The sequence below is a fragment of the Schistocerca cancellata genome, chromosome 2 (assembly GCF_023864275.1).
Source record: "Schistocerca cancellata isolate TAMUIC-IGC-003103 chromosome 2, iqSchCanc2.1, whole genome shotgun sequence".
NCBI classification, from domain to species: Eukaryota; Metazoa; Arthropoda; class Insecta; order Orthoptera; family Acrididae; genus Schistocerca; species Schistocerca cancellata.
In genome coordinates this window covers 927,183,235-927,204,833 of record NC_064627.1, presented here as the reverse complement: position 1 = coordinate 927,204,833, position 21,599 = coordinate 927,183,235, and the positions used below count along the sequence as shown (strand labels likewise).

Here is a 21,599-nt window from a genome sequence, read left to right as displayed (position 1 = left end):
CGTAGACAGGACCAACGGCTTATGGGGATCAAAAGCAGCCAAACAAGGGGCTGACGTGAGGAGGCCCTTCAACGAGGTGAATGCTCGCTCGCATGCAGGCGACCAATCAAAAGGAACACCCTTGTGCAGAAGGCAGTACAGGGGGTGGGCTATAGTGGAAGCCCTGGGAATGAACCGGTGGTAATAGGCTATCTTGCCTAAAAAAAGCTTGTAACTCCTTCAGCGAAGTGGGCCGAGGAAGGTTGACGATACCTTGGACCAAACTTCCTAGTGGCTGGATGCCGTGCCGAGATATGGTGTAGCCCACATACTCAATGGACGGTTGGAAGAAGGTTGACTTATGCAGGTTGCAACGCAAGCCCACAGACCTGAACTTGAGAAAGAGGGAGCGAAGGTTGTGCAAGTGGTCTGTCGTGCTGCAGCCCGTGACAATTATGTCATCCAGGTAATTAATACAATGAGGGATTGTCGACGTGACGTAAAGGCCAAACGGGGTGTTGACGACTGCCAGCTGTTTGGAGTCCTCATCAAGTGGTATCTGATGATAAGCCTCCGACAGATCGATTTTCGAAAAATAGTGGCCTCCCGCCACGGCGGAGAACAATTCATCAGCACGAGGCAAAGGATAGGTGTCCACCACCAATTGGGAATTAATGGTGGCCTTAAAATCGCCACAAAGACGTAATTTTCCTGAGGGCTTCTTGACAATAACGAGGGGCGAAGCCCACTCACTGGAAGAAATGGGAAGAACGACCCCTAGGGCTGTCAGCCGGTCTAGCTCTTCCTTTACCTGAGGGCGGAGAGCCAAGGGGATCTGCCTCGCGCGTAGAAAACGCGGGCGAGCCGACGCCTTCAACGTTAAGTGAGCTTCAAAATCTGAAACACGTCCCAGGCCCTCCTCAAAAATATCTGGAAAGTCTGAGATCAAAGATTCCAATGAGTGATAGGGAACGTCTTCGGAGACCAACTGTATGGTGTCAGCGATAGAAAAACCGAAAGCTTGAAAGGCATCCATGCCAAAAAGGTTAGCGGAGCTCGCATCACTGACAACAATAAAAGTAATAGGCCGAGTGACTGATTTGTAAGTCACGTCGGTAGTGAATTGACCCAGGAGGGGAATGAACTGTTTACCATAACCGCGTAGACGTCGGTAAACTGGCGCCAATGGGGGCGATCCAAGGTCGGAATACGTTTGTGCAGTCAACAACGAAACTGCCGCGCCCGTATCTACTTGCAGTTGTAACCGGCGCGACCGAACCGACACCTCGATAAAGAGTTTGCGTGCCGATGCGTCGGGAGCCTGACCCGATGAAACTTCCTGAATGTCAACGTCCATGTCCTCTGGACTTGCTTCCTTCGATTCCTTTGAGGCCGAGCGGCAAACTTTAGCAATGTGACCGTTTTTATGACATTTGCGACAAACGGCCCAACGCTGGGGGCACTTTGACCGATCGTGATGTAGATAGCATGACGCACAGGACGGCAACAGGGGCCGGCGGCCAGAATTCTGTTTACGCGCCGCGCGGGAGCGGCCGTAACGGCCGGATTGTACCGCTCGCACGTCGTCCACCCCGGACAAAGTGGACGCGGCCGCGCCGCCCTGAACCTCCGCGACATCGCACCACGCCTCCAGCTGTTGACCTGCAGCGTGAGAGACTTCATACGATTGAGCAATGGTCAGGACTTCCTCGAGGGAAGGGTCTTCTAACTGCAGGGCCCGTTGCCGGACCTCCCGATCAGGGGCCGAACGAACAATGACGTCGCGGACCATAACATGGGCATACGACTCCCGCGACTGCTCCGTGACAAAATGACACTTGCGACTAAGACCGTGCAGGGTAGCGGCCCACGCCCGGTAAGACTGATGGGGCTGTTTCTTGCATTGATAGAACTCGACCCTAGCCGCCACAACATGCGTGCGGCGGCGATAATATGAAGACAGCAATGAACACAATGCGTCAAACGACAAGGACGAGGGTTCCTGCAACGGCGCTAGCTGCCGCAAAACTTGATACAGCGAGGGAGATATCCAAGACAAGAAGAGAGCACGACATACCTCCGCATCGGCAACATGAAACGCCTGGAAATGTTGCCGAAGGCGATGTTCATATGCGTCCCAATCCTCCGCCGTCTCGTCATACGGGGGAAAGGGAGGAGGGAACTGCGCCAGAGCAGACGGCATGGAGAGCAATGCCGGAAGCACTTGTTTCATGGTGGCCATGAGCTCCGTCTGCTGTGCAACCAAAACCCGCACCAAATCCTCCATGCTGTGGAGAAACTGCGAAACCGGAACAACGACGCAACACGCGAAAGAACGACCCTACTCGTCGCCAATTGTGTAGTAACACTGTTCACGTTACGTCGCACTTCACTTAGCGTAGACCGGGACTGTGTCCTAGGCATGCCCGATGTTGACTGACTGCGCACGGCCTGTCCTGCCGGAGTTGTTGTTGTTGTTCTTGTTGTTACGCCGGCAGAGGTCGCGTCCGAATTCTCGCGTGCCCTCTGGTGGACGGGACTCTACTGGCGGCAACTACCGTCCGTGACGTGCCGTGCCAATGTGCGCCTCCCGCGATCTTTCTGGTGGCTACTACACCATGACCTATAGGAATACCAGGAAAACAGACTGGGAGACATATGGGAGGGACCTTGACGCAGGCTTATTGGAAATTAAATCCTTGATAAGAAATTTAGGAAGTAGCAGAGGCTGTTACATTGCAAGAAGCAAAGTACAATGGGCTAAATATCATGAGGCCCTTGTCAATTACAACCTTGCAATCAGACAAGCAAAGAAGGCATTCTGTGAGGAAGTGGAGAGCACAGCTGCTCAAGCCAGACTTCACAGAATTCTCACTAGAGTACCAACCAATCCAGGAGGTACATTGAGGAAGGAGGATGGGGAATATACAAAGACAGCACATGAGACACTGGAACTGCTCCTCGAAACTCACTTTCCTCAATATGTAGACCAGAATGTGATACTGGAGAGACAATGGTTCACAGGCACTCGAAGAGAAGACTGGGAATCGGCCAAGGAGTGTGTGGACTTTAATAAAATCCAATGGGCGGTGGGAACATTCCAACCATTCAAGTCACCTGCCCCAGATGGAATTTTTCCAGCTCTTCTGCAACAGGCAGGAGAGAAGCTCATAAGAGTCCTATGCAGTTTATTCAGGGTTAGCCTCCCAGTGCTTGGAGGGCAGTAAAGGTTGTCTTCATTCAAGAACTGATCATACCAAGGCCAAGGATATGAGACCAATCAGTCTGTCCTCCTTCATTCTCGAAACATTGGAAAACTGCTTAATGTGTACATTGGGGAGAGGAGGCTAATTAGGCCCTTCTACATTCAAACCAACACACATATCAACCAGGTAAATCTTGTGAGACAGCTCTCCACCAACTCATTGGGAGGGTGGAGAAAACACTTCACTTCCAAGAAATAGCCCTCTGCATCTTCCTGGATATCAAGGGGGCCTTCAGTAAAATGACATTCGATTCCATGGTAAGGGAAGCAGAGGTGCATGACCTAGGGACCATTATATGTAGGTGAACCAGGACCATGCTTAGTGGAAGAAAGGTAGAGACTACCATCATGAATGAAAAGATGGTAATTAACACCACTAGAGGCTGCCCACAAGGAGGAGTTCTGTCCCCTATATTGTGGAATCTAATGGTGAACCAACTGATTGAGGAACTAAATTCCACACAATGCTTCTGCCAAGGATATGCAGATGATCTTGTCATAGTAATACTTGGCAAATTTACTGACATAGTTATAAATACGGTACAAGGACGATTGGGCATTGTGCAAAATTGGTGCATAAAACTGGATCTGAGGGTTAATCCTAAGAAGACTGGTGTGGTGCCATATACAAAGTTCGAATCTAAGGCTCTTCAATGAAACTCTACCTGCGAAGGGGATAGTAAAATACCTAGGGGTAACCTTAGGTGAGAAACTAATGTGGACCCCTCACATTAAGAGCATCTGCTCCGAGGCAAAAAGTACTCTAGTGAGTACCAGAAGGGCTTGTGGCAAAAACTGGGGCCTAAGCCCCAGGGGTATGCACTGGATATACACCACAGTGGTTAGACCTAGGATTTCCTACGGGGCCGTAGTGTGGTGGAAGAAGGTAGAACAGCGGGTTGCAGCTAAGGAGCTTACTAAGGTGCAGAGACTGGCCTGCTTAGCCATAACAGATGGAATTAGCAGCACTGCTGGAATGGAAGCCATGCTGGACATACCTCTACTACACCTTTGGATCAAGGAGGAGGCAACAGCTGGGGCATACAGACCTAAAGCTGGCAAAAACTGGGTCTCATTTGGATATCCAGAATCAGACACTAACATAGTGAGTGAGGTAAATATAGGAATGGCTGGGAAAATGCCTGCCGACTATATAATAACTCCCAATTGCTTCAACAAGCCTTACAATATAATAATTGGAAGCAGGGAGCAGTGAGGAAAAAACAGTTCAACACTGTACAGCAGACATCACTTGGTTCACCGATGAGTCGAAATCAGACCAAGGAGTTGGAGCAGGGGTGTACGGGTTTTAGCTAAGACTCATCTCTCTAGGAAAACTGGTCTCTGTATTCCAAGTTGAAATTATGGCAATCACGGCATGTGTGGAGGAGAATATGCATAGGTGCTACAATGACCATAGCATCAACATCTATTCAGACAGCCAGGTAGCCCTGAAATCATTGGCAGCTACTGCAACAAGATCTAAGATTGTTGCAGAATGCCACAGGGCTCTGGTGGAGCTAGGGGGAAGCAATAGGATAAACCTAGTGTGGGTCCCTGGCCATTCAGGGATCTGTGGCAATGAACAAGCCGACATATTGGCTAGGATGGTGGTAATGACTCCATTTCTTGGATCGGAACCTGTCCTGACAATCACTAAGGCTATGCTCAAACTAGAACTACGGAACTGGCTTAGGAAACAGTATGTAGAATATCGGACCAAGGTCCATAAACAAAAACATGGTAAGGTAATGATGCCCAACCCATGTTTTAAAAGAAGCTCTATAATCTTGGTATTGAACAGAAAAAGAGATCAAACTCATGACAGGGCATGGGAATTTCAAAAAACACCTACACACAATGGGTATAACGGAAGAAGACCCTAAATGTAGGATCTGTGATGATGGTGAAAAAACTGCATCACACCTAATCTTCGAATGCATGGAAATGGAGAGCAAAAGATACAGAATCTTCAGGACAACTAGACCTGAAGAAATTGTGTCTAACAAAAAACTGGTAAAGGGACTCCTTGCACTATTCAAGGGCATTGGTTGGCTTTACTAGATGTATAGGGAGTGATACTGCACAATAATCCCAGTTTTGGTGTGGGCAGTGGTGGGTTAGACTTAAGCTGTTCTTGCTTCCCTGTTAAAATCAAACCTGCTATGCAGGATGTTGAAAAAGTAATATATGATGATTATTATGTTAGTGGGAGGTAACAGAAAAAGGTTAAAACACTAATACTAAAATTGGAAGATTAAAACTGAGTGCCAAACTAAGACTCAAATCCATAACCGTTGTCTTTTGAGAGCTACTGCTCAACCAACTGAGGTATCCAAATGTGACTCACTTCTCATGAAGAGAAAAGGTTCTGGTTTCAAGTCCTGTCCAGTGCAAGGTTTTAATTTGCCAGTAAGCTTAAACACATGGCACATTTCACAATACTGGCATGGTAGTGAAGCAACTGCAATTAGTATGTTAAGGATATTGCTTGTAGGTAATCTGTAAAACTTATATATTTCTATTGCTTAGATATTTGGACGCTTGAACTATGTCAGGTGAGACACGTCTGGACACTGACAGCATTGCTGAATATGGTGTGGGGATTGCCAGTTTATGTTTACAAATACTGAACAGTCTGCATTAACTTATTTATACAAAACTCTCCTAACAATTTATTCACAAGAAGAGATGTGAGTACAAGATACGATTCAGAAACACTGCAAGCTACCGTAAGTCCATATTCCAGCAAATTCCATCCCACGCCATATCAAAGTTCCATCTATTACAAACACAGTCCACCAGAATATCACCATATCCATATAATCACACTCGCACCACACACTACACTGACAACATCAACAAACAGAGAGAAGGGAGACAAACCACCCCTCTGCAAACTTATTAGCCAGAGTCTGACGTGATAATGCCTGAGGACACACATGAGGATCAGTGCCCTGATTGGTGCCAATACAGTGGTCAATAGTAAAGTTGTGACACCTACTTGGTTTCCATGGTAACATTGTACAGTGCCAGTACATCCTATCAAACTCCCCCCCCCCTCTCCCCCCTCCCAGCAACCCATCAGTGACTGCTGGCGGTGAACCTCGGTGGTGTGGGGTTTGTAGGGTGTAGTGAAGTTGCCACCTTCAAAGAAAGTGGATCTATGTCCATCTACATTGCTACGAAAAGACATTGATAGACAGTACTCAATGTCAGTTGTGTAGGTTACCCTGGAACTGGAGGATTCGTTACTGGAGGAGAAATTGGTGGCCATTGAGCAGGATGGCATAGGCAAAGTTGATATCTGTGATGCCACAGAATTCCAAGGTTTGAGGCCATGGGATACACCACAGACCTATGTCAAGCAGAGATCTTGGATCCACATTGGGTGCCATCTGAGCTAGTGGACCCACACTGTTGTGACCATCTGCAAAGAAGAAGCCTCGATATGTACTGGTAGCGAACGCCAAATGTACAAGAGGATGTGGTGATGAGCAGCTGTGAAGCTACTGTTTCAGGTGTGACCTTCAGTTGGGATGGCCTTGCAAGTTACTAGAAGACCACAGCAAGCATTAGGTGCAGTGTCAGGCATCACTTCCTTGCTGGTGTTGGCCACAACATAATCTTCAGCTTCTTTGACTCCACTGGCTGCTAGGTTGAAACCCAAATCTGTTACAGGCAGTTGCCTGAAAGAACACTTGTGCAAGTTGCATTTTAGTTGTTTTGCTGTTTTATGAATTGTAAATTCAAAGTGTAAAAAGATTCTAGCTCAACTGTATTGTCCACTGCGGGGTCAGCTTCGACAAGAAAATCTACTGGCAAAGTGACTTGTTTGGAAGTAAGTGAAATTGGAAGTCTTGTTTGTCTTCGCTGCCTGCAAGGCTGGTACTCCTAAACTTAAGTATGTAGATTTGTTTAGCAGGAACATTTACCAGTGTCCAGAAGAAATTTCATTCCCAATTTATGGCAATATATCAATTTTGACCCAGATAGTAAAGATACATCTGATTTTGGTATTTTATTTTTCAACCATTTTACACCTCAAATTATTGTTTCTATATATATATATATATATATATATATATATATATATATATCTTTAAGATGATGTGACTTACCAAACGAAAGCTCTGGCACGTCGATACACACACAAACAAACACAAACATACACACAAAATTCTAGCTTTTGCAACCAGCGGTTGCTTCGTCAGGAAAGAGGGAAGGAGAGGGAAAGACAAAAGGATGTGGGTTTTAAGGGAGAGGGTAAGGAATCATTCCAATCCCGGGAGCGGAAAGACTTACCTTAGGGGGGAAAAAGGACGGGTATACACTCGCTCACACACACACATATCCATCCACACAGATACAGACACAAGCAGACATATATACACTTGCACACACACACATATCCATCCACACATATACACATGTATATGTGTGGATGGATATGTGTGTGTGTGTGTGTGTGTGTGTGTGTGTGTGTGTGTGTGTGTGTGTGTGTGTGTGTGTGGGCGCGCGCGAGTGTATACCTGTCCTTTTTTCCCCCTAAGGTAAGTCTTTCCGCTCCCGGGATTGAAATGACTCCTTACCCTCTCCCTTAAAACCCAAATCCTTTTGTCTTTCACTCTCCTTCCCTCTTTCCTGACGAGGCAACCATTGGTTGTGAAAGCTAGAATTTTGTGTGTATGTTTGTGTTTGTTTGTGTGTCTATCGACCTGCCAGCGCTTTTGTTTGGTAAGTCTCATCATCTTTCTTTTTAGATATATTTTTCCCACGTGGAATGTTTCCCTCTCTCTCTCTCTCTCTCTCTCTCTCTCTCTCTCGATATATATATATATATATATATAAAACCATGTTACTGAACACTAAAAATATAATTAACTTCTATAACAGAAGTAGTGTTGCTCGTGTGTGTGTGTGTGTGTGTGTGTGTGTGTGTGTGTGTGTGTGGGCGCGCGCGCGCCCAGACACACACACACACACACACACACACACACACACACACATGGATAGATAGTGCTAAACTCTGACTTTTGTTAATAAGTATGGATGGAAAGTCCTGGTGGAACTTAAATAATGCAAGGAGTACAGGTAACAACACATAGCTCAAAAAAAGAATCACCCTAAAACTAGTGAAGTTTTCAGTCTTGATTATGCCCCTTTTGACAATGCCATGCCTTTATGACTTGGTGAGTTGTTACTTTTACTCCTTAAATTATTGTTAATATGTATAAACTATGTATGGCTGGTTATGAAGGCAATAATAATAATAATAATAATAATAATAACAAAAAGAAGGGGAAATAAAATAAATGTGGAAATAAAAGCCAAACATCACCTCGTGGTAATGTATTCCACGCAATTGTGTCAGTAATAGCTGTGAAGATCCAGTTTAACTCTCCAAGCATGGTTCTGCGATCATTCAGCTGGCCTGGAATTCTAAAGATTTTTTTGTGATTACTACCAGGGAAAAAAATTTTACCAGCAAAAATGACAAACCATGAGCTACTCACTTGTCAATTATATCCAAGGAAAGTTTTGACACCAATTTAGAAGAGTTTTGTATGACAAACCTGAAACAGAAATGAAACATCTATGATGTTACTGTCAACACACAACTTTTTCCACACTTAATGAAAAGAAATTATTATTATTATTATTATTATTATTATTATTATTATTATTATTGCTTTAAGAACCTTAAGCATGAACTGACTAATTATGATGTACATCTGTAGTAGAATGCCTTCTGTTTGTGGTTAAAGATGTCAGAACACTTCTACGGTATCCTTCACATTATTTAAGTTTCTTGATACTACTAATCCTGCAGGAATCACTGCAGCTCATGTTTCATATTATTATTAATGTAAATCACATTATTGTGTGCAGGTATAAATTCAATGCATTTAAACTTTTCACAGAGAGATGCAGTTCAAAACATTTCTTCAAAATAAGGGGACCAACAGTCACTTGTAACACGATGCATAGTAACATGAAGCAATTGCTACATTTAATATTAAGTTTCCTTTACTGAGACCAGTCTACAATGTCTATTGGTTCAAAGAGTGGCCATCAGTTATTTTATCTCTACTAATTATTATCTTTGTAGACAATAACCTAATGCAATAAAAACACCGAACATCAACAGGTGTCAATGGACTGGAATGGGATAATAGCTTTAGTGGAAGAAGATATACAGCATAATACAACACATGGATATGTTGCACGTACACCTTAGCACTGGGTGTTATTACCATGTTAGATATCTCTTTATAAAAGCAATAACTACCAGACTTAAAGCAAAGAGCTATTGCTCTTTCACCCAACAGACATGGAGAAAGTGGAGTTCTTAGTTATTGTAGACTAGATATTGTACATCCGTGGACACTGGACCATATTCAAATCATTATCTACCCAGTATCTTCCACACACTCTACATGTGTCCAAGTAGAATTTAGGAACAGTGTGCATAGTGAAAATTCATTTTTTAATTTCAATATTAATTTTTCAGTCTTCATTTTACCCTTCTTCTGTGCATGTATTTCTCCATTCTCTATCCAATTTACTATTGATGAATCCAAATAATACCACAAAAGCCAAGTTAAATAAAAACAATTTTCTAGGAAATACAAACCTTAATCTATTCTATTCATGCCCACAAAATTTTGAGCAAATAAAGACAAAAAACTGTGTATTTATCAGAATGAAAGATGACAGCAAAGCAACAATCGCACACAATGTGAGATACTTACACACTTTCAAAACAGAGGAAAAAAATGGAAAGAGAAATGCACAAGAATTACTCTCAATATCAACCCAACAGAGGCTTATGAGCTGATAGGATGTGATGATATGAAACCCAAGTGCTTCCACAACTGCTTGTGACTTTAATCATGCCCAGACTCCCAATTCTTAAAAATAACTCTCTCTGGATGCAAGCCATCTCTTCACCACAACCTTCTAAACGTAAATACTCAATAACCCTGCCTTCACATATCTTATCTTCAAAATTGTGTGTGTGTGGGGGGGGGGGGGGGGGGAGATGTTTTTTTTTTCCTTCTTCTTTTTTCCTAGGAGTTCGCAATGGCAAGGTTACAAAAAGTAATGGAAACATATGTGGTTAAAATATCAAAAGAAAGCAAGAAGCAATATGACACAAAACTGCACTCCGTCTCCCTAAATCCCATCCACAGTCGCCTGCACAATCACACTAGCTCACAACTGCTAAGATAGCATAAAAATCAGAGCATAAGTAATACAAGAGGAAATATAAAATAATTACACAGGGGTATGTTTCTGGCTCATCACCGGGAACAAACATGGATGAGCCAGCCACCCAGACAACACATTAAAAAATTCTCCCTAAAATTTTAGGGAACAATTTGGGTATTTCACAGAACCTTCAACGCTGAACAACATTCATATGACTGTCAGTTAAAATAAGGGCAAATCTGTAGTAAATTAGCTTCTGTCCTCTTGTCTGAATATCAAACACAGTCAACGAAAATGTGGCCCACTGTGATCTGCATGCCACAAGCACCACACAATGGAGGGTCCTCCTGTCAGAGCAAGATGTTATGTGTCACAGATTGGTTGGTTGGATAAAGGGACCAAACTATTAGGTCATCAGTCCCCTTTTCCTCGAACAGATGTGTCTATATGACTATAGATCAGAGATAGCCTACCATGCAAAACCCAGGGGAAGAAAACCTAAAGGTCTACCAATGTCAGTGAAGCTGAGGTAATGCACAAAAAGAAGAGAGGGAGACAAGGGAAGTAAGGCAAGCAACGTGCCTCATCTAGGGAGCAACCTGAAAGCAGAGTACAATAAGGGGAAATATATCCCCTCAGCCTCTGCCACTTACCAGAGGAATTCTACTCAGAGTGAGAATCAGGCTGGACCACCAATCACAGACATCTGCACTGGTTTGGGCAAAGGAGGCAACAGAGTGTTCTGCCAACCCCCCAATGGGCCGATAAGGTCAAGGGGCCCTCCCTTAAAGAGAGTGATAAAAGCCCACTTCATGAATAAAACATACTACTAAGTCAGTTGCTGGAGCATAGTCTCCTAACACCAGGGGTAGCTAGTCAGGGAGATAAGAGACTGCCACAGGGCAGGTAGGTTGGGACTGTTCAGCAAAATGTGGCCCATGGACCACCGTCAAACGGGAACCACAATAACAGTGGGGTGGGTCCTTGCTACAGAGAAGACGACCATGAGCCATCCAATTATGACCGATGAGAAGCCGGATAAGGACAGTAGAGTCCTTGCAAGAGGCCTGAATGGCGGACCTACACATGTCTGTAGTCTCCTTTATCACCCATCATTTGTTTGGTGAAGTCAGAGTGAGCTATTCCATACTCCAGGCACCTAAACCTTGACAGCGTAATACCAATCAGACATTTGTTTCTGAAATATTGATCTCAAAAAGGTATCAGTGAGTTCATTTCTTGGGATCACGACATGGCCTGGGGGTCCATACAAAGGTCACTGAGCATCCACACAGTTCAAGGACATACAGAGAATCTTTGATAGCAATGACCAAGGGATGGTGAAGGTAGCACTGGTCTACAGTTTTTAAACTGCTCGCGAAGAGTTGCTGCAGGTGGAAAAGTACCCACCAGTGTAGGAACCAGATATGCTCAAGACCATGAGAGATGGCTACCAACTGCACAGTGAAAACACTACAGCCATCCAACAAGGAGAGCAGTTCAGTATGTTCCGCATGAGTATACGCAAAGCCTACATGGCCAGAATCCATCAAACCATCAGTGTAGACTACTTTTGAATTCCGGGATGCACCATGGATGGAGAAAAATTGGCGGCAGAGGGCCTCTGGATGAACCGAGTCTTTTGGACCTTGTAATAGGTCAGGATGAAGCTGTGGCTGAGGGATGTACCATGGGAGATGTGCAGAAGTGGGTCCAGAGGAGAGGTGAAAGAGGAAACAACTGAAGTTCAGACAGGAGAAACAATTTGTAGATTGTCATCATAATTCCTGGTTGGGACCATTGTTGTGGGAGACGGATTACAGTGTTTGGAAAGGGGAGACAGTAATTTGGATGCTTTGGGGAGCTGCGAATGTGGGTAGCATAACTGACAAACTGTTGTTGGCACGTGATCCACAATGAAGCTCCTGTCGCAAGTCAAACCCCACAGTGGCGTGTCGGATCCAGTATCCACAATGCTGAGGGCGATGCCAAATCGTATGCCAGACCCCATAATCAAGGTGGGATTGTATCAGGGCTTTGTACAGTTGCAGAAGGGTAGTGCGATCTGCACCCCAGCTGGTGTTACTCAGGCAATAAAGTGTATTACAGTGCAGCAGAACTTTCGCTGAATCTGGCGAAGGTAGGGAATCCTCATCAACCAAGAACTGAAAACCAGTCCTAAAAAGTGATAATCCTCCACCACATTGAGTAGTTGGTTGTAGACGTAAAGTTCTGGTTGTGGGTGAATGATACGACATCAACAGAAGTGCATGACATAACCCACTTGCCTGCGCATTTCATAAGCACCTTGCAGTCAATGATCAGTGACACTCACACTAGAGGAGCAATAATAGAGGAAAAAGTCATCAGCAAACGAGAAGGGTGATAGTGAGGATCCCACATCTGCTGCTATACTATTGATGGCTACTAGAAAGAGTGGAACACTCAGTACAGAGCCCTGTGGGACCCCATTCTCTTGGATACAGGAGAGCCTGGAACATATGGTGCGACAGGAAGTTCTGGATGAAAATCGGAAGCTGGCCCAAGAGACCCCACTCGTGTAAGGTAGCAAGGAAGTGGTAACACCATGTTGTGTCACAAACCTTTTACAGTTCAAAAAAAAAGGGCTATAAGGTGTTGATGTAGGGCAAAAACTGTTCGGACGGCAGACTCCAGGTAAACCAGATTATCAGTAGTGGAACGACCTAGGTGAAAACCACCCAGTGATGGAGCCAGAAGACGCCGAGACTCAAGGAGCCAACACAGCCGCTGGCTCACCACGCAGTCAAGCAACTTACAGGAAATATTGGTGAGACTTATTGGGCAGTAACTGTCCATCACTAAAGGGTGATTGCCCGGTTTCAGTACTGGGACAATGATGCTTTCTCGCCATTGTGATGGGGCTCACTCTCGCTCCAGATGCAGTTAAAGATGGCAAGGATACAATGCTGACAATCCACCTGTAGGAGCTTGAGCATTTGGTTTTTGATGCGGTCTGGCCCGGAGGCTGTATCAAGGCAGTGGGCTAGGACCCTGAAGATTTCCCACACACTGAATGGAGCATTATATGGCACCAGGTGGCATATAGTAAAAGGGAATATCTTTCGCTCCAAATTTTAGGACACGTCAGGGTGGTTGATAATTCTCACACACAGGTTTGTGCATAGTGCAGAGCAAAATGTTTGGCAACCATATATGGGTCAGTGTAGAGAGTGCCATTTGAGGTAACACCAGGTCCACCTGCAGTTGTCTGGTATCCATAGAGACATCTGATCTTAGCCCAAACCTGCAAAGGAGAGGTACGTGGTCCAATGGTTGAAACATAGCGTTCCCAGAATTCTCACTTCCATCAGTTTATTAGGTGGCAGATGGAACTGCTTAAAGGCAATAAGGTGCTCCAATGATGGGTGCAGCTTATGGCAAAGGGGATCGCTAAATCAGCTGCCGAAAGAATGGCTGTAGTAGTATTCTGGATTGCCTCATAGATATCTCCATATGGCAGGCAGCCAAGGTCAACAGCAGAGGCAAAAGCATCCCATTTGGCACTGTTGAGAGCCCATCTGGGCAGGTGTCTGGGGAGTGAAACTGTAGGGGCGACAGGAAGATCAGGAAGTGGTCACTACCAAACAGATCATCATGGACTCTCCAGTGGACTGACAGCAAATGGAATATCAATGGCTGAGAAAGTTCCATGTGCCACACTGAAGTGTGTGGTGGTACCAGTATTCAGGAGGCAAAGGATAAATTGTGCCAGTAAATTTTTGAGGTCCTTACTGCAGCCAATGACCATGGTTCCACCCCACAAAGAGTTGTTGTTGTAGTTGTGGTCTTCAGTCCTGAGACTGGTTTGATGCAGCTCTCCATGCTACTCTATCCTGTGCAAGCTTCTTCATCTCCCAGTATCTACTGCAACCTACATCCTTCTGAATCTGCTTAGTGTATTCATCTCTTGGCCTCCCTCTACGATTTTTACCCTCCATGCTGCCCTCCAAACTGGTGATCCCTTGATGCCTTAGAACATAACCTACCAACCGATCCCTTCTTCTAGTCAAGTTATACCACAAACTCCTCTTCTCCCCAATTCTATTCAATACCTCCTCATTAGTTATGTGATCTACCCATCTAATCTTCAGCATTCTTCTGTAGCACCACATTTCGAAAGCTTCTATTCTCTTCTTGTCCAAACTATTTATCGTCCATATTTCACTTCCATACATGGCTACACTCCATACAAATACATTCAGAAATGACTTCCTGACACTTTAATCTATACTCGATGTTAACAAATTTCTCTTCTTCAGAAACGCTTTCCTTGCCATTGCCAGTCTACATTTTATATCTTCTCTACTTAGACCATAATCAGTTATTTTGCTCCCCAAATAGCAAAACACCTTTACTACTTTAAGTGTCTCATTTCCTAATCTAATTCCCTCAGCATCACCCGACTTAATTCGACTACATTCCATTATTCCCGTTTTGCTTTTGTTGATGTTCATCTTATATCCTTCTTTCAAGACACTGTCCATTCCGTTCAACTGCTCTTCCAAGTCCTTTGCTGTCTCTGACAGAATTACAAATCTCATCAGGGAACCTCACAGTTTTTATTTCTTCTCCATGGATTTTAATACCTACTACGAATTTTTCTTTTGTTTCCTTTACTGCTTGTTCAATATACAGATTGAATAGCATCAGGAAAAGCCTACAACCATATTTCACTCCCTTCCCAACCACTGCTTCCCTTTCATGCCCCTCGACTCCTGTAACTGTCATCTGGTTTCTGTACAAATTGTAAATAGCCTTTTGCTCCCTGTATTTTACCCCTGCCGCCTTCAGAATTTGAAAGAGAGTGTTCCAGTCAACATTTTCAAAAGTTTTCACTAAATCTACAAATGCTAGAAGCATAGATTTGCCTTTCCTTAATCTATTTTCTAAGATAAGTCGTAGGGGCAGTATTGCCTCGCATGTTCCAACACTCCTACAGAATCCAAACTGATCTTCCCCGAGGTCGGCTTCTACCAGTTTTTCCATTCGTCTGTAAGGAATTCATGTTATTATTTTGTAGCTGTGGCTTATTAAACTGATAGTTCAGTAATTTTCACATCTGTCAACCCCTGCTTTCTTTGGGATTGGAATTATTATATTATTCTTGAAGTCTGACGGTATTTCGCCTGTCTCATACATCTTGTTTACCAGATTGAAGAGTTTTATTATGGCTGGCTCTCCCAATGCTATCAGTAGCTCTAAAGGAATGTTGTCTACTCCCGGGGCCTTGTTTCAACTTAGGTCTTTCAGTGCTCTGTCAAACTCTTCACGCAGTATCATATCTCCCATTTCATCTTCATCTACCTCCTCTTCCATTTCCATAATATTGTCCTCAAGAACACCACCCTTGTATAGACCCTCTATATACTCCTTCCACCTTCCTGCTTTCCCTGCTTTGCTTACAACTGGGTTTCCATCTGAGCTCTTGATATTAATGCAAGTGGTTCTCTTTTCTCCAAAGGTCTCTTTAATTTTCCTGTAGGCAGTGTCTATCTTACCCCTAGTGATATATGCCTCTACATCCTTACATTTGTCCTCTAGCCACCCCTGCTTAGCCATTTTGCACTTCCTGTCGATCTCATTTTTGAGACATTTGTATTCCTTTTTGCCTGTTTCATTTACTGCATTTTTGTATTTTCTCCTTTCATCAATTAAATTCAGTATCTCTTCTGTTACCCAAGGTTTTCTATTAGCCCTCGTCTTTTTACCTACTTCACTATTTCATCTCTCAATGCTTCCCATTCTTCTTCTACTGTATTTCTTTCCCCCATTCTTGTCAATCGTTCCTTAATGCTCTCCCTGAGGGGGGAGGCCACAAAGAGTTATGGATGTTGAAATCGCCCAAGATTCGGAAAGGTGGGGGCTGTTGAGAAACCAACACTAACAGTACTTCCTGAGACACTTCACAATCAGAAGTGCAGCAAACACTGCAGATGGTAACATCCTGAAATGCCCTTACCTGAACAGCCACAGCCTGCAAACATGTATTATGAGGCACAAGTTCACTACATGATGGTGTCTAGAACATGTGTGCAAACTCTGCCCGATACCCTGTCATAGATGGCACAATTCTTATAACATCCCAAGTCTACATGAATGGCTGGGTTCTGTGTTGCTGGAAACCAAGCCTCCTGAAACGTAATGCAGAAGGCAGGTGAAGTGCTTAAAAGATGTCGTAGCTCTGCCAAGTAGTGGAAAAAACCATTACAGTGCCAGTGGAGGATAATGTTGTCATGTACAAGAGACCAAGGCAGCAAGTTAATGCGTTAGGGTCACCTGCTGCCACAGGATGAGGGGTTATGGCATCAATATACATAAGTTTTGGGTTCCTTTGTATAATGAGACCTGGGGCTTCAGGGGCTGCTGGAATCTCCACCTCAGCCACAGAAGTGGAACAGGCGTGATCTGGTGGCATGGGTGACATCAGATGTCCTCCTTTTTGGATGACTTTTTCCTATCTTTCATCTCCTTAGAGGAGTTCAATGATTGCGAGAGGGAAGGGGGAGTGAGGAGGATGACCAAGATTGGATAGATTAGTGAATGGTACGTATAGGGTATAAATAAAAAGGATGTCATGTACATTGGGCGAGCTCATCAGTTGTCATGGTATATTGCGCACCTTGTAGTAAGCACATAATGGCAGTCTAGAAGGATTACAAATGTTTGTTACTATTACATTTTTCTATACATGTAATTTACATTGGTGAAATGTGCCATACCTTTGTATACAAATCAGGCATAAAGATTTACCTTTGTGGTATATAACATGCTTTTTTAAATCACGTAAAAATTTTCATGAGACTACTTTCAAAATATTCAATATATCACCGGTTAATAAGATGGTGCTGCCTGATGTCTACACAACAAGCAACAAGGGCTCTGCGGCGCCTCAGTTTAGTCCAAGTGAGGTCGTCAACATGGCATGTAGTTTTAACTCTATTGGCACTATGGATGTTGTACTTCTACCTTTTATTGATTTGACCCATCTGGGAGCATTCTGTTTTATAAATGATAAACCGTGTGGAGTTTTTCAATGCATTTACACTTTCTTCTCAAAATGTCAATGGCACACGTACGTGAACATACACACAAAGGTAAGTAAAAGTTTTTGTAAAATTTGGATCATCCCAAAAAATGATTGTTATCTTGTGCAGATTACTACTTACCTATTTTCTATTCATATAGTGTAATGCCGATCCGAAGCTGACAGCAGGACTCTTTCGAAGCTAGTAACTGGGATAGTCTTAAAATCAAGTGATCTTGGCTTTCACAAAAATTTATATATGTAAATATCGGCCCAACAACATGTGTAAATTACATTTCATTTTAGAGATGGCTGCCACTTCCCCAATCTTGTCATCTACGCCCTGCAAAAAGAACAAGGGCTTTGCGGACAAGAAGGAATCACCATCAGCCCTTGTACAAACCAAGTACAGCGAAATCCCGCTTTAACACTTTTCAGGGACTTCAAAAAATGGTGTAAAATGTGGGAAATAACGTTTTAAGTTTAAAAGTTATGTACAAGATACCCCCTTGTATTTTCGCACTTTATGAATGATGTATGTACATAACAGGCATCAAACGACTTATCAAGGACTTGTTTGTTATCTAATATAGGTTTATTACCTAATGAAGGTTTATTACTTAATAAAAACTGCTGATGTATCTGGAACTGGTAACTGTTTGGGAAGTAGGAACATTTGACTCAATTTCATACATCATAAGCGATGTTTTTGAAAGCCCGCAGCTGTCATTCATTATTTAAATAATGAAATACTGCACTAGTTACATATTTTTCCATGCTTAGTATGGTGTGTTTGGAGAATTTTTTCTCGTTGTCAAGTGCAAATAAGTAGATAAGTATTTTGTGTTGTGTTTGCATTGTTGTTCTGTGTCTCTTTACTGTAGTCACCTTTTTGAGGTTATCAGATACTGTGCCTTCTCAGTTATGTATAAAACAACACACACGCAAATTATCACTCACATTGTTTGTTTGTGTAACATTGCAAATAAATATGTATGTAAATACTGCACATGACGGTGAGAATAAATTCTCAAAACATGTTTTGCTCAGCATGAAAAAATATATGCAACCGGCACTGTGTTTATGCTAAAACATTTGAGTAATGCAAAGTGAACGATGGTGTCAACTAGTGCTATACATGCCCAAACGCCAAACACACTAAATATGTTTAGACAAAGGTGTCACGATGATCACAACAATCACGAAACTGCATTTGCGCAGTAGAGGCAGTTTGGAAATGGTTGTGAATGGTCATAATATCTTTGTTTGAATGAATCTAGTTACTCTCATCAGCCACCACGCCAATTAGAGCTTGGCAGCTGTGAGAGATACAGCATGAATTGTTACAAATTTTATGCATTTACTGGTTCAAATCTGTTTAAAATAGCACCCAAAATGTGTCAAAAAAATTTAACTACGTAATATTTGTAAACACTACTGCATGACCAACATCATTATTTCTCAATACAAACTTTTTCGTAGTGTGTAAATCATGGGAAAATTATAAATATGTTAACGCAAAATAGAGTGAAAATTAACATTGTGAACATAGGTAATGTTAATTCAGGGAATATAAAAGGGGAGTTATGCTCTATTTTGGGGAGTATTGCTCTGCTTTCTGCTTAGCCCTCCGTTCCTCCCACGCCATAGCGAGAGAGAAAATGGTTCAAATGGCTCTGAGCACTATGTCCCCTAGAAATCAGAACTACTTATACCTAACCAACCTAAGGACATCACACACATCCATGCCCAAGGGAGGATTCGAACCTGCGACCATAGTGGTCGCGCAGTTCCAGACTGAAGTGCCTAGAACCGCTCGGCCACATCGGCTGGCTCATAGCGAGAGAAGGTAACATTTTAGGGTCATATCTTCCTGCACTGAAAGAGGACTATCCTTTCATAGAAGCAGCAGGGGCCATAGGGCCAGCAGCAGGAGATAACTTCATCCGCTTCATTTGCAGCTGGTCTGCCATGATGCTACTCACTCTGAACGAGGGCTCTCCACATGGGTGCCATCCAGCCTTAGTAAAGGCTACCTGGTCAGTAATCCATTGCTCGGTGTCCCCATACCCCAGTCATGACAAGCACATACTCCTTGGCATACATGGAGAGTTTTCAGCTCAGGCACCAACAGTGTGATCCCTGCTTGGTCAGGAGACTACCACTGTGCCGGTTCTTGATGATCCCTCCACAAAGGGATGGCTACTGTGCTGGTTTCGGGTGTATTGCCGTATTAAAGGGAAGAGTGCACAGATGGAAAGGTGGAACACACACCACATTGGGCTACCTTCCCTGCATGATCCACACTTCTGGAGAATTTTGAAAATTGGTGGCAGGTCAAACCCAACAATGAGGACCATGTGTTTATATAATGAAAAATTGTAGAATATGGCAGAAATGTAAACTTTATGCCCAATCATAAACCAGGTCCAAACAGGGTAAGCACCAAGAAAATCATCTGCTGGAGAGGCAGATGGGGAAAAGGACAGTATAAGAGTGCAGCACAGGAAGGTAGTAATGCTACAAAGGCTGGTGCTCTGTGGTAGCCAAGCACATACTCACAAATGAGTTGTGAGCCCCTGGGAGATGTGTCACACAGGGCTGTGTCTTCTGTGAAGATGAGTGAGAAGGACCTCATCCTTACTGTGTGACTGGAAGGAGGTACGCCATGGCTGAGCTGCTGACTTTACTAGATGCAGCTTTTTGTGTTACTTCCAGTCACTCTTCTCACCATTTACACATAACTCTCTACCTCAGTGATGAGATGATAAAATGTAGGGCAATGGAAAAATGAACTACCTGTTTATCGTGACATATTACCTTGGCTGCTATATCTGCCATTTCATTTCTCTTAGTACCCGGCAGAAAGAAAACTCCAGCCTTTGTAGGTGGAGAAGGGTGTCCTGGATATTCTGGCTTACTTGATCTGCTAAGCACAAATGGTGTGGAGTGTTACAGAAATTAAGGGAGTCAAAAAGACAAAGTATTTAGCAGTTGCATCACAAATCATCTGCTCCACTGCCTGCACTGTCATGCATAATTCAACACTGAACACAATGAAGACTTGAGGTAATTGTATCTTGAGAATGTGACCAGAAAAACAACAGAACATCCAAGGGAGTCACCCTGATTAAACTCATCCACGAATACAGCTTCACAGTGTTGGTGCTCATTTAAAACATCATAAAATATTATTTTAAAGGAGGTGCAGGAATGACTCCTCTGTAGTAAGTACAGTTAAATTGGCCCAACCCTGGATTTTGGTTTGTATTTGGCCTGCACCAAGTGTCTCCAGCTAGATCCCAAATGGTCTTGTTGCTCACGGACAATTTGAGCAAAAGATGTTCCATAGCTGGATGAGCAACTGTATTATATGACATTGTAGACCATCATCAGGAGTTGCCACCTGATGGTGAGCAATGGTTTCCCACGTTAGTACTGAGACTGGTTATAGGGTTGGTCCTGTTAGCACCCCTGGGTAGCCTGAGCCCCCTTCGATGGATAACGTCAATGATTTTCAGATGAAACGGCTCACAGATCCGTATAAAGCAGGAGCAGGTGTGCCCTGTCTGCTGCCCATGGCCTGTGGCTAAGGCACTTTAAGATATGAAGTGCTTTCTGGGTTTCTGGGTTCTTGCCTTTGGGTCATTTAGATGTGGTAACCACCACTGTTTTGAATCAAATCGAGGTCCAGTAATCTCAATGAGCCTTTAGAACATAAAATGGTGTCCCTTATATGAAAATTAGGTAAACTAAAAATATGAGAATGATTCAAATTATCACAACACACCTACCTGCAGAAAATGTAAAACTCATCTTTGCAACCCACTCATCCAACCTCATTACTGTTAGCTGTAACTGATGAGTCCCTGTTGTAGAGTTGAAGGAGGAACAAGAAAACTGTGAAATCATCCACCAATAAGGAGCATTGCACAGGACTCTTTGCCATAGGCATTAGACTGTTTATGGCTATGGTAAAGAAGGTAACACTTCAAACACTTCCATGCAGAACACCATTCTCCAGCTCAAAACTATTTGACAGTATTCACCAACTCAGTACCTAAAAAAAAGCAT

At 43.4% G+C, this 21,599-nt stretch overlaps 1 protein-coding gene across 1 annotated transcript in view; it reads right to left on the bottom strand.

Annotated features, from left to right (window-relative positions):
* The window catches only part of LOC126162875 (regulatory-associated protein of mTOR), a 307,137-nt gene that overhangs the window by 212,742 nt on the left and 72,796 nt on the right, over positions 1-21,599 (bottom strand). The window contains exons 6-7 of the mRNA XM_049919663.1: positions 8,761-8,820; positions 8,586-8,686 (exon numbers count right to left, since the gene is read on the bottom strand). Of these exons, the coding sequence (XP_049775620.1) occupies positions 8,586-8,686; positions 8,761-8,820 (161 nt within the window). The remainder of the gene's footprint in view (positions 1-8,585; positions 8,687-8,760; positions 8,821-21,599) is intronic.